This window comes from Pelophylax lessonae (genome assembly GCF_965119305.1).
Source record: "Pelophylax lessonae genome assembly, chromosome: 4".
Lineage (NCBI taxonomy): Eukaryota > Metazoa > Chordata > Amphibia > Anura > Ranidae > Pelophylax > Pelophylax lessonae.
The window spans coordinates 219497137-219511748 of record NC_138771.1 but is presented as its reverse complement, the minus strand read 5'-3'; the positions used below and the strand labels follow the sequence as shown (position 1 = coordinate 219511748).

At 39.7% G+C, this 14612-nt stretch overlaps 1 protein-coding gene across 2 annotated transcripts in view; it reads right to left on the bottom strand.

Annotated features, from left to right (window-relative positions):
• WASL (WASP like actin nucleation promoting factor) overlaps positions 1-14612 on the bottom strand; it is a 107471-nt gene that overhangs the window by 36309 nt on the left and 56550 nt on the right. For both annotated transcript variants that reach the window (XM_082255655.1, XM_082255656.1), the window contains exons 2-4: positions 12827-12961; positions 11889-11975; positions 3765-3861 (exon numbers count right to left, since the gene is read on the bottom strand). In XM_082255655.1, the coding sequence (XP_082111781.1) occupies positions 3765-3861; positions 11889-11975; positions 12827-12961 (319 nt within the window). The remainder of the gene's footprint in view (positions 1-3764; positions 3862-11888; positions 11976-12826; positions 12962-14612) is intronic.

Below are 14612 nucleotides of genomic sequence, written 5' to 3'. Positions count from 1 at the left end.
ACCACCGCAAAACATACCGGAATGCAACAAAAATGCACCAGAACACTTTAAAGCAAGGGTAAAAAAAAACAAAACAAAAAAAACCAACACTCACTTGAAAGCATTGAAAACACATCAAAAATACACATGTAGAAACGCATCCAGATCGCAACATTGTGGTGTGAACCGGCCCTTAATGTATGTGTGGGTTAAATAAAGTTAAATAATCCAGGTTTTTTTTTCCCTTTCACAGTGCTCTTCTCCTATATCAGAAAAATGGGGGAAAAAAATACATATAGTGTAAAACGTTCTACAGCAAGCCACATTGTACTGATACTTGATCCCTTTCATCCAATTCCCTACCAACTCAATATGGTTTACAGCATCCCCATATGCAAAAGATATAGCAAAGCAGAAAACATAATGCAGCATCAGTCTACTGCATTAAAAAAATAAAAATAAATAAAAAGGTGCTTACATGTTAAAAGCCATGTACAATAGCTAAAACCTGAATCCAAGATGGCTGTCTGAGATCACGTTGAGGAGTTTCGTCATGTGACTTTATTGGATAAAGTCACAAGAATGAAATGCATCAGCAGCGTCGTCAGACCGGAAGTAACGTCAGCCAGGAACTGGAAGTGTCCATTCCGCCTTCCTGGATATATGTTTCAGCTTTTTTACATCGCTTTATACAGGTTAGCAAGTTTTTCTTTAAAAAAAAAAAAATTATTTGTTTTTGAATCTGCTGAACTATAGTCTTTGGCTTTGATATATACTTTGCATATGGGGATGCTGTAAACCATACCGTGGACACTGTTTTTTGTAGGAAAGATAGGATTAGTTTTAAAAAAGCTTTTTAGCCCTGGCAAGCGAGGGTAAATATTGGTAACAGTATATTGACATGTGGGAAACAGTACATGGTGAGAAAAACACATGATGTTTGTTGCACTTGAAGATCACAAGTGTGAGCACACTTGTTTATTTATATAGTTTTCATTTAGTGTACTAAATGTAATATTTTTGTTGGGGTAATAACTGTGGAAAAAAATGGAAGTGATGAATACCAGAGTCCAAGGAGGAGATCTGAGAGAGAACTGGAAAGGTGTGATTTTTGCCCAGGACTTTAGGGGCAACCAAATTTGATAAGAGTATATTGGCTTGTGGGATAAGGCACTTAGTGGAGAAACCACATGGTGAAGAATAATTGTTGCACTGTATTGGCACAATAAATGTGAGCACAGTCATGTATCAGTACATTGTGGTTTGCTTTAAAACATTTCGTTTTTTCTCTGGTGTTCGAATATAACCTCTGGAGATGAAGAGCGCATTGTGAAATGAAGGAAAACACACCTGGATTATGGCAAAAAGCTTTATTTGACCCTCGCATGCATTAAGGGTAACAAGATTAATGGAAAATTTAAGAGAACTTTCTAAAGAAAAAATAGGACTGTGGAATTAGGACTGCATTTTCGAATATTAAAACGCTGGTTCACCTATAATTACAATACATCCAACCAGAACAGATGTCTTGGAATTTCTGAAATTGTCTGCCCTGTTTGCTCATACTGTGAAACGGATTTGTACAACACTGGAATAATTGACAAATCTTCTTACTCTGTAAAACTCCCTTTATTCTATATGTATGTCAAATATACATTGTATATAATAAAAACGGGGAAAAAAAAAAAAAAAAAAAGTACTGCTCGTGATACTTTATTTGCACTAGCATTATGTTTTCAGAAAAATTTTTTGTGGTTGTTTACTTCTTCTCAGTCTAAGCACTGATTATTGGAGGCAGGCATTACAGCTATTTTACAGAGATACTAAATCTAAAAATGTTTTTTTACCTTAATGCATTCCTTTCGTTAAAGGTAAAAAACATGATATTTCTCTGTCCTCCCCCTTCCATGTGTGAAAGGGAAAAGAGATCTTCTTCCCACAGGAACTCAATCAAATGCAGTGAGGGAGCAGGTGTTAGGGCCAAGCCTTGCAGTGTGTGTCTATGGAGCGCGACTCCATAGACACACAAGTCAGAAGCGAGCAGGCACCGTGTGCTCCCATAGCAAACGGCATGATATGGGGGGAGGGACACAAAGAAGAGGAGGAGCCAAGATCGCCAGTGGGGGAGCCGAGGATCAGGACCGCTCTGCTCTGTGTAATACTATTGCACAGTGCAAGTTAGTGGAACACATTTGCTAATTTTAAAAAATGAAACACTTAGTAACACTTTTAAGGAGCTTGACAGACACAAAATTAATAAACCAAAATGACCTCTCAGGACCAAAACAAATGGTGTTTGCACATACCTTTATTGCTTTAAAGAATTTCCTTCAGTTCACTTAGTATATCTGTAAAATAGGGTCATACTCTGCACTGTAAACAGAGCTCTGGCACCACCCTCGACACCCCATCATTTAATTTGAGAGCTTCTCCATTAGCCCCTGGGTTGACTGCTTGGACTGTTGAATTCGGGGTGAATGGTTGTCAGAGCTCCAACTGTGCCCCTTGGTTCAGGAGCTGGAGAAATAGAATGATCTTTGCACACTGACTTTTGATGCCTGTTGCTACCAAGTTTAATACATTAGTTTGTTAGTTTTGTGTCAATGCCAGGTTTACGTTAATGGCTAAACCAGTCCTTTTATCAGCAGAATACAATTGACATAGAAAATACATTTTACCAGTGAAGAGGAGAGTTCAGATGCACAGGTAGCTTGCTTGTCTTGAAAAACAAGTTGCCAGGGATAATAACTTCTGTCCTGACCAATCATCCAATTCAAAGCAGACACTGCATATTAACTTTATGAGTTTTGGAGAGCCACACCTAAACACCAGGCAGCAGCACCAGGATGGAGGTGGGTCAATCGCCCTAGTGACACCAGATTTTTTTGCATATATTCAAAGAATGTTGACCTCAAACCACTACTTTGTAATCGATAACAGGATACTTTTTCTGATTTAAAGTTTATGTATTGACAACATTTTTATTTTTTCAAGTAGGGGAGGTTTAAATCAACTAAGTTAAATTCAATGCTGTATAGAGAAATTTACCTTTACTTACCGAGCCAGAGGCACAACAGGACAAGAGGGAAATCTCACAAAGTGAGAGGAATTACCCGCATAAGGCCGCTTTCACAAGGGGCGGATCTGTTTGGACAGACTCCACGTGCACAGCAGGGATTGCTCTGTTGATCCCCGCTGAGCAGGCAGATGACAGGTCCAGCTCCACGAACTGTGCAGAGACAAGCCTGTCAGAGTTTCCCTCTCCTCTATGGGAGAATGAGGTGAAAAGCTGTCAGTTTTCATCCAATAAGACCTGCTGGATGGGTGGCAAACGTATTGCCATCCTCCTGTTTTCAGTCTTGTTCTTCAGCCATCCTTCAGTTTTGTCTTAGTCGGATCGGATGCCAGGCAGGTATCAGCGGACACGTCCGCTCACATCTGCCTTCCCATAGAGGTCAATGGTTGGTCCGATTGGGTCTGCCTGAAAAACAGACAGGCAGACCCAATCAGGCAAATTGCGTGAAAGGGGCCTAAGACAGGTGTTCCTATAGGAAGATTTCCCCTTGACTTTTGTCCTGAGAAAAACTATAACATTTTCAATTTCCCATTATTTTTTGATTCATTGACAGATCTCAGGACAAACCGTGTTGAATCTCCCCAAAGAGGATACAGACAGCAACAAAAAAAACCTTGAAAGAGGGTCTCATTCTTGCCCCTTCTATCCAAAGTTGAGAGAAAAAAAAAAAAAGATCTTGCAAAGAGACACTTAAAACTTTCACACTTACCAGGCTTCTTAGGTCTTCTCCCAAGTAATTCAGTTACTGCTTTTCTGAATTTTCTTGCTTCTTCTTCACTTGCAAAATTAAGACCGACTTGACATGTCTGTAATATAAAAAAAAAAAAAAAAAACACACAATTTTGCTTATATTGATTATACAAGAAAAACAAATACCTAGATCTCTCCCTTATTTACAATGCATTCATAAAGTTTTCAGACTTCCTTCACTTTTTTCAATTTTGTTATGTTGCAACCAGTTGTTTAAATTAATTCATTTTTTTTCTCATTAATCTACTCCTTCCCCCATAACAACAAATTGAAAACAGAATTTTAGAAAGGTTTGCAAATGTATTAACGCAAAAACTGAAATCTCACATAGGCATAAGTATTCAGACCCTTAGCAACAGCAGTTAAAATTTAGCTCAGGTGCCTCCCATTTCTCTTGATTGTTGCGGAGATGTTTGTACATCTTGACTGGAGTCCACCTGTGTTACCTTAAATAAATGAATTGGACAGGATTTCGAAAGGCACACACCTCTCTATCCACTTGCTGACCGCCCCATGCAGATATACTGCGGCAGGGCGGCTGATCTGGATTACATATCCGATAAGTGATCCAGCACTTCCGTGTCACAGCAAAAGCTGATCAGCGTGTGCGGGCCAACGAATGATTGCGGGCACCCACTAATCGACTGTCACTTCAGGGAAGGGAGCTCTGTGATGTACACACAGAGCTACGAACACTGACAGGCGATTTTGTCAGGGAAAAAAACAGCAAGATTGCTTAGTAAAAGCGCCACTTAACACACACACACACACACATTACAGATAGCTAGGCACACACTTAACACCTTGATTGCTCCTATTCATGTCAGTGTCGGTTAGCGTACCCCCCCCAGCCAGGGTCAGTTACTGTCAGACTGCCCGCCATACTAGCACAGTCCCACTATAAGCCACTGAGCACTGCCATTACTAGTATAAGGAAAACAAACAAAAAATACAGTATCTATACCAGATGCTATATCTTTCACACAAACCAAATACTATACACTTATTGGGATTTATTTATTTTTTTTATACCAAAGACGTAGCGAAATCCCTTTTGGTCTGACCTCCTGAAGAAATTTGATTTTTTTTTTTTTAATTTTTATTAGATATACGTTTTATAGCAGAAAATGTTTATTTTTTTTTTCTTTCAAAATTGTCCGTCCAATACCATCCCAACAGTGAAGCATGGTGGCAGCAGCATCATGCTGTAGGGATGTTTTTTTAGCAGCAGGGACTGGGAGACTGGTCAGGTTTGAGAGAAACCTGAATGGAGCAAGTACAGAGATATAAAAACCTGTTCCACAGCCCTCAGACTAGGCCGAAGGTTCACCTTCTAACATGCAGCCAAGACAACACAGGAGTGGCTTAGGAACAACTCTGTGAAAGTTCTAGAGTGGCCCAGCCAGAGCCCGGACTTGAACCCTATTGAACATATCTGGAAAAACCTGAAAATGGCCACCCACCGATGGTCCACGTCCAACCTGACTGAGCTTATGATTTGCCAAAATGTAATGGCAAAAAATCCCCCAAGCCAGGCATACAAAGCTTGTTGCGTCATACCCAAAGAGACGAGGCTGAAATTGCTGCCAAAAGGTGCTTCAACAAATTAATGAGTAAAAGGTGTGAATACTTAAAGCGGGGGGGTAGTCGGGTAAATAGATTTGACAGGTACATGCTCCGACTTCCGCTTGGGCAGCCTAGGCAGCTCAAGCGGAAGTTCTTCTCTCCCCCTCCCTCCAATCTTCTGGGACACGTCACAGGTCCCAGAAAATTGCCCATTCACAACGCGCAGCGCGACTCAGGCATGTGCAGTGCGCACCAGGCTGTGGAGCCGCAAGCTGTCACAGCCAGGTGCCCACATTAGAGATGCTGGCGCTGCCAAGAGGAAAGGGAGAGGATAGAGGCTTCAGGCAGCCGTATCACTGGATCGTGGGACAGGGAGAGTGAGTTTATTAAAAGTCAGCAGCTACATTTTTTGTAGCTGCTGCCTTTAAATAAACACAAAAATGAGTGGAACCCTGGTTTAAGTACATGTGAAATTTCATTTTTCTCTTTTTAATAAATTCACAGACATTTCTAAAATTCTGTTTTCGCTTTATGGGGTACTGAGTGAATTTAGACAACTGTAGTATCAGGCTGCAACATAACAAAATTGAAAAAAATTGAAGGGGTTCTGAACATTTTATGAATGCAATGTATGTAGCAGAGATCAGCATTCTAATAACGAAAAAACTTTGTCCAAAAATCTTCTATTATGAAGTAGCTTTGCTCACTACCTAAATGGTTTTCCCCCAGAACAGCACAGAACACTTAAAGCGGACCTTCATTCATTTTTTTATATTTCCATTTATTAAATCCTCTGCCCTTGTTGCTTAACTTTGGATAGTAAAACTTTTTTGCTGCCAGTTAATACCTTGCACTGCCCACTTCCTCTTTGTCTGGTAATTAGCCTAGGCTAATGACATCATGCACAGCTCCCTCTCTCTTGCCAGTTTGCCAGCAAGGGAGGAGGGATGAGTCAAGGAGAGCTGGGAGGGGGCTGGATGAGGGCGGAGATAACAGGAGACTGAAGAGATCCATGAATATTCATCAAGAGAGAATAAAATGTGCAGACAAGCAGCGGTGTGAGTATGTCTGGTGTCTGTGTGTATTATATCTATATATCTATCTATATCCACACACACCCACACAAAATTATATATATATATATATATATATATATATATATATATATATATATACACACACACACACACACACACACACACACACACACACACATATACATACATACACACATACATACACACATACATACGCCCATAAATATTGGGACAGCGACACAATTCTAATCTTTTTGGCTCTATACACCACCACAATGGATTTGAAATGAAACATATAAGATGTGCTTTAACTGCAGACTTTCAGCTTTAATTTGAGGGTATTTACATCCAAATCAGGTGACGGTGAAGGAATTGCAACAGTTTGTATATGTGCCTCCCACTTTTTAAAAGGACCAAAAGTAATGGGACAGATTAACATTAATAAATCAAGCTTTCACTTTTTAATACTTGGTTGCATATCCTTTGCAGTCAATTACAGCCTGAAGTCTGGAACGCATAGACATCACCAGACGCTGGGTTTCATCCCTGGTGATGCTCTGCCAGGCCTCTACTGCAACTGTCTTCAGTTCCTGCTTGTTCTTGGGGAATTTTCTCTTCAGTTTTGTCTTCAGCAAGTGAAATGCATGCTCAATCGGATTCAGGTCAGGTGATTGACTTGGCCATTGCATAACATTCCACTTCTTTCCCTTTAAAAAAACTCTTTGGTTGCTTTTGCATTATGCTTCGGGTCATTGTCCATCTGCACTGTGAAGCACCATCCAATGAGTTCTGAAGCATTTGGCTGAATATGAGCAGATAATATTGCCTGAAACACTTCAGAATTCATCCTGCTGCTTTTGTCAGCAGTCACATCATCAATAAATACAAGAGAACCAGTTCCATTGGCAGCCACACATGCCCATGCCATGACACTACCACCACCATGCTTCACTGATGAGGTGGTATGCTTTGGATCATGAGCAGTTCCTTTCCTTCTCCATACTCTTCTCTTCCCATCACTCTGGTACAAGTTGATCTTGGTCTCATCTGTCCATAGGATGATGTTCCAGAACTGTGAAGGCTTTTTTAGATGTTGTTTGGCAAATTCTAATCTGGCCTTCCTGTTTTTGAGGCTCACCAATGGTTTACATCTTGTGGTGAACCCTCTGTATTCACTCTGGTGAAGTCTTCTCCTGATTGTTGACTTTGACACACATACACCTACCTCCTGGAGAGTGTTCTTGATTTGCCAACTGTTGTGAAGTGTGTTTTCTTCCGAGTCTTTTGTGTTGCTGAGCTCACCGGTGCGTTCTTTCTTTTTAAGGATGTTCCAAAACAGATTATTTGGCCACACCTAATGTTTTTGCCATCTCTCTGATGGGTTTGTTATGTTTTTTCAGCCCAACGATGGCTTGCTTCACTGATAGTGACAGCTCTTTGGATCTCATATTGAGAGTTGACAGCAACAGATTCCAAATGCAAATAGCACACTTGAAATGAACTCTGGACCTTTTTATCTGCTCCTTGTAAATGGGATAATGAGGGAATAACACACACCTGGCCATGGAACAGCTAAGCAGCCAATTGTCCCATTACTTTTGGTCCCTTAAAAAGTGGGAGGCACATATACAAACTGTTGTAATTCCTACACCTTTCACCTGATTTAGATGTAAATACCTTCAAAATAAAGCGGAAAGTCTGCAGTTAAAGCACATCTTGTTTGTTTCATTTCAAATCCATGGTGGTGTATAGAGCCAAAAAATTTGAATTGTGTCGATGTCCCAATATTTATGGACCTGACTATGTATGTGTGTATGTATATCTGTACCTCTGTGTTACTGTGTAAATCCAGGAAGCGAACAGGCAGCAGCTTCAGCTGCCCATAGTTACAATGGCTGCTCATTAGTAAAATAGAATGCAAATACATACAAAATATCACCTATTTCAGATATTCCAATACTATGTCATTATCAATCTGTGCTGTATAGATCTCAACGCGTTTTGCAAATTTAATAGTTCGCTTTATCAGGAGAAACACAGATATGAGTCGTTTTTTTTTTTTGTCATATATCATTGTGAAGTCTCACTGCCAGACTACTTCAGTTCAAGGCAATTGAGTCCTAGGATTCCAATCTTCTGGCCTTTATACCCGGAGGCTTCGCCTATATTTTTTGGCTTGATGTACCTACTCTCCCCAACTCCTGGTGGGAAGAGTTGCACTTTTAACAGGAGGAAGGATCTTTTTATTATGCTATGTTATGCATTGGAACAGTCGCATGGATGTAGAGTAACATTAGTGGTTATATGAGAGGATTCTGATTATGGCATTAACTACTCATATCTGTGTTTCTCCTGATGAAGTGAACTATTGAATTTGCGAAATGCGTTGAGATCTATACAGCACAGATTGATAATGACATAGTATTGGAATGTCAGAAATAGATGAAGTGATTTTTTGTACGTATTTGCATTCTCTTTTACTGATTATCACCATTAATATTGTTGATTTTTTCTCAATGTATTTTTGTATTTATTTTTTCACGTAATAAATTTATGTATTTTTAACATCCGTTGTGTGTCTCTTCAAACTCCCATGGGCCTTTCGTTTCTGTCTTTGCGTACATATTTGGGGACTGAGACACACTTGGACTCCACATATATCAGCTTGATTTCTTTGTATTAAAATTTTTTCGTACATCCGATTTTCATTATTTCTCAAAAAGACTCAATTTAAAATGTACAAAGATTTGTTATTTATTAACTCAATACAGGTTTAGCTATATATTTAGAAGGAACTTGGCAGGAATTTTGCATAAATATCGTGGGGCTTTAAAAACCAAAAGCACCTTTTTTTTTCTATTGGTGCTATGAAATTGGAAAATATATGGTTTGGGGGGTCATTAAACTCTGAAAGCTGTAAGGGAACAATGAAAACCTTCAGATTTTTAGAGAAATGTGGGTATTTACATTTTTGCGCATGTTCAATTTTTCACTATTTTGCAAAAAGGCACAATCTAAAATTTACAAATAGTGGTTATTTAAAAAAACTCCATAGCTTTTTTAAATTTAGTAGGGATTTTGTAAAATGTGCTGTGTTTTTATCTGCTAAGATTGGTTTTTAGTGTATTTTTTAGAGAAAATATTGGTTTGATAAACATTTGCGCAAATATCAAATGTTGCGCAAATGTCCTAAAGATCAGTAGCACCTTATTTGTATTCTATTGGTCATGTGCTTTTAGAAAATACATGGCTTGGGGGGGGGGGGGGGTCTTTAACAAACTGAAAGCTGAAAGGGAAAAATAAAAAAGCAATGTAAAAATTGCAAAAATGGCCTGGCCAGCTACATTTAAAAGTGGAGCACACGCCTGGCAGTGAAAGGATTAAACTTTATAATTTTATATAAGGAAAAAAAAAGTAACATATTTTAGCAGCTACATGTCTCAAAAAAGTTTGGTCAGGGCAACAAAAAGCTGGCAAAGTAAATCGTAATAACAAGAAAGAGGTGGAAGAACATTTTAGATTAGGTTAATAAGCAACAAGTCAGTAACATGATTGGGTATAAAAAGGGCATCTTAGAGAAAAATGTTCCTCAACATTAACCACATCCTACTCGCCCGCCGTCAAATGACGGCGGAGCGGTGCACCTATTGTTCTGGGAGGTCGTCATATGACGGCGCATCAGAACAGCCTCTCTCGCCCACGGGGGCGCGCAGAGCGGCGATTGTGGCTGCGCCGTGTTGCTAGAACACGGTGTGACCTCGATCTAGGTAAAGAGTCAATGACATGACTCTTTGCCCATGTGATCGGCTGTGTCCAATGTAAATAAGGAAGTGCCGTTATTTGGCTCTCCTTGCCTCACACTGACAGTGCGGAGAGCCGATCAGCAGCTCCTCCTCACAGGCAAGACAAGGACATGTAATCAGGACACCGATCATCAGTGCCCTGATTATGGAAAATTGCAACAGAGTGCCCATCAGTGCCCACCATCAGTGCCCACCATCAGTGCCCATAGTGCTGCCAGTCAGTGCCCATCAGTGCATGCTCACCTGAGCACTGATGGGCACTGACTGGCAGCACTATGGGCACTGATGGTGCGGCCCGTCAGTGCCTACCAGTGCAGCCTCTCAGTGCCCATCAGTGCAGCATATTAGTACCTTCTCCTTATTAGTGCCACCTCATCAGTGCTCATAAGTGCCACCTCATTAGTTCCCATCAGTGCAGCCTATCAGTGGCGCCTCATCAGCGCACATCAGTGAAGGAGAAAAGTTATTTATTTTCAAAATGTAAGAATCTTTTTTCTGTCTTTTTTTTTTGTAAGAAATAAAAAACCCAGCGGTGATTAAATACCATAAAAAGAAAGCTCTATTTGTGTGAAAAAAAATTATACAAATTTCATATCACAGTGTAGCATGATCTCGCAATTGTCATTCAAAATGTGAGAGCGCTGAAAGCTGAAAATTGGCCTGGGCAGGAAGGGGGTGAAAGTGCACTGTATTGAAGTGCTTAAACTGCAAAGACTTTATATGGCATTGTCTACAGTAAAGAAATTTTAAAATCTGGAGAAATCTCTGTATGCAAGGGAAATGCACTATTGGATGCCCGTGATCTTTGGGACCTCAGATGGCACGGTGTTAAAAACAAGCATGGTTCTGTGATGGATATCATTGCATGGGCTCAGGAATACTTTCAAAGATCACGGTCTGTGAACACAGTTTGCCATGTTTTTCTTTTTTTTTTTTGGGACAAAGCCGATTTAAAATCAGTCTGTTGCAAAGTGGAAATCTGTACTGTGGGAAGACGATTCGAAATTTGACATTCTTTTTGCCACCCATGGGCATTGTGTCCTTCAGACTTGAGAAGAGGGACCTTCTGGCTTGTTAGCAGTACTTCAAAACTTCAGTAGTTCAAAAACCTGCATCTCTGATTGTATAGGGTGGAGGAGTGTGTATGGAATGGACAGCTTGCACACCTGGAAAGGCAGCATCATGGCTGAAAGATGTATCCAGGTTTTAGAGCAGCATATGCTACCATCCTAAACCACATACTGCATCTGTGAAAACAGCATGGCTTCGTAGTAGAAGGGTCCGAGTACTTAACAGGCCTGCCTGCAGTCCAGACCTTTCACCAATTGAAAGTATATGCCGCAACTTGAAATTAAAAATAGGACAAGGACTGTTGGGCAGTTAGAATCCTATATCGGCCAAGAATGGGAAAACATTGCTCTCCAAAAACTCCAGCAACTGATCTCCTCATTTCTCGGATCTCCCAAAACTCCAGCAACTGGTCTCCTCATTTCTCGGATATTTAGAGCGTTAAAAGAGGGGATGATACACCATGGTTAACATTGCCCCGTCCCAAATGTTTTGAGATATTTTACCGCCATCAGTTTATTTGCTGAAATTACTTTTACAAAAAAAAAAAAAAAAGTCTAAAAAATTACTTCGGACCCAACTGTAGCGCTTCTTAACTGCTATACTTACGTCACCAGAAAATGTGTGGAAATAGGATCTTGGGCTATTATATACAAAATTATAATAAAGCTCTTGTTCATAGAGTTGCCGACCATCCTAGAAAGACACAGACATGCATTGGTTAAAAAAATCAAAAAAAAATCAAGCTTCTAGCAATTTCTACAGGTCTAATGCGACAAAAAACTATTTTGATGATTACAGTAAGTAGTGAATTCCTCCTAATGGTTAAATTCCTACTAAAATGAAAGTCGGATACCCATGAACACCATATGGAATTATGTATGACAGTCGGCTTATCATGAAATCAGATAATATCCATGATCCAAACACTAATCTTTTTATCTCTGATAATCACTGCCCTATTTCACAGGTGTCCTAACTGTGGTTTATGTGTCACCATAGCGCTCACAGAGCACACTGCAATAATGAAACATAACATTAACCGATTTGCATGTAACTATATGACTATTGGCTGTTTAATTCCAGCTTAATGTAAAACAGAGACACACATTTTCTAGTTTTGCAAAAATAAATAAGAAAAATGCTTATATCAGACAAATAGTTATAAGACAGCTTATAAAAGAACGATAATATGTGAAGTAACCCATAGCAATCACAACTTACCTTTCATAGGTTTGACTCCAGTAAATTGCTACATTAGTTACTATGGGTTAATAAACTTCACCAAGCCATGCAGCTCCTTTATTTTTTTCCTTTAAGAAAAGCGAACTAAAAAGGGTACACATGGAAATAAACTCTGTCTTTCTGTACTGCCAACATATTTTTTAAAGGCTACACTGTGGGCAGACAATCCTCTGACTAAGCTGAAGAATTCAGCTGAAATGCTTAAGTTGGCCTATTTCTGGCACATGTAAATCAAAATCTAGTGAGTTAACCATAGCAAGCACAATGGATTGCTGGTTACAGAACATTGAGAAGCATCTTACCTTTATGTCATATATCCTAATGAAGTAGGATCTCTGTGGATTGTCCTTTACCAGGCACACTACTCCACAACATTTCTTCAACCACATGGAATTGCGATCCGAGACAAAAAGTTGTACAACAGCTGAATTAATAGTCTACAAAAAGGAAAAAAAAATACAAATTAAATCAATATAAAAAAGTACAACTAATGGCAAATCAGTAATGCAAATGAATTTCGCCCTAAATGCTACAGAGTATTGTAGGAGTATGGTGCTGAAGGGGAATATATTGATGGGAGTCACTAAAGCTGGCCATAGACAGTTCAAATCTAAGCTGGTTAAGAAGCATGAACCAGCCAAGATTCGAACAATGTATAGGCAGGCTGAATTTACCTGCATCCATAAGGAAAAAAAATAGCAAGACAACCTGGAGATATTGGAATTCAGAATGTATCCTGGTTTTTGAATTGAGGAAGAGCAGTTTAAATGACAGGATCTCTAATTCCTACTCCAGAACACAACGCATTGTGGGAGAATCGTCATAAACTCAATAAGAATGAACGGTGAATAGGACAAAAAGGAGGTAGGGAAGCGGTACAACTTTTCTCAGGGCATTATTTGACAGTTATGAAGGAGGCACTAGGTAATGGGATACACACCACTACAATAATAAATGTGTTTGGTGGTGCTTTAGCCCATTACAAAAAAAAAAGCACACACACCAAACTACAGCTTTAAACATACCAGACCTTTGGGAACAAAGCAAAACGCCCAATTTAGGCATGCACACATGAAAATAACTTTTAACAAATAATGGTGTTATGTTGTGAAGCATTTGATCCAGTAGAAGTACAAGAGTGTTACAGGCTATGGTTAATATTCAGGCATGCAGAGACCATATAAATGGAAGACAGTCAAGTGTAGGAAGACTTTACATAATCTCCAGGCTCTTCCCACTTCAGCAACTGAATATTATACAAAACCCACATACAAAATACCATGGCACTGTTTTGATATTGTAGAAGCGCACATCAAATGAATAGTTCATTCATTATTCCTTTTACAATGTACGTACCACAAATTTACAAGTAAATGCCAAAAGAAAAAAGTTCACAACTCCAAGTAATTAAAGTGGAAGCTGAGCCCAAAACTAAAATCTCTGAATCGATTCACAGCCACAATCTAAGACTAACCTATCGAGCCCTGTAAGAAAAAAAAAAAAATCGCTATACATACCTTTTCTGAAGCGGCGGAAGCTCTGTGCAGGAGACAGCGACAACAGCTGGGAAATGCCTGGGAAGTGACGGTCACCCACAGAATTACTATGGGGCTTTCGGTTGTCGGCTGCCTCTTCTGCACACGCCTGTCTAGGGAAGCCGCCGCTGGCAGCTTAGCGTGGGACCGGACAGACTTCAGAAAATGTTTGCATAGCGATTTTTTCTTTTTTAGGGCTAGATAGGTTAGTCTAAGATCGTGGCTGCAAGTAGATGTAGAGATTTTAGTTTTAGGCTGCACTTCCACTTTAAGATTAACGGATACGTTAATTTTTTCAAAAAATAAAAATGCACACTTTTTTTGCAGGTAAATAAAAAAAAAATTGGATTTTTGACTTACTGTAAAATCCATTTCTCTGATTTTCATTAATGGACACAGCTCCTGATCCTCTAAACCAGGCATGTCCAACCTGCCGCCCTGGAGCCGCATGCGGCCCGGGAACCGCAGGCAAATTTCCCCCCTGACAAATTTTTTTTTTTTGCTGGGGAGGAAGAAGTTGAGTCGGGGGCACGGCCACAGAGGCAGCCTCGGA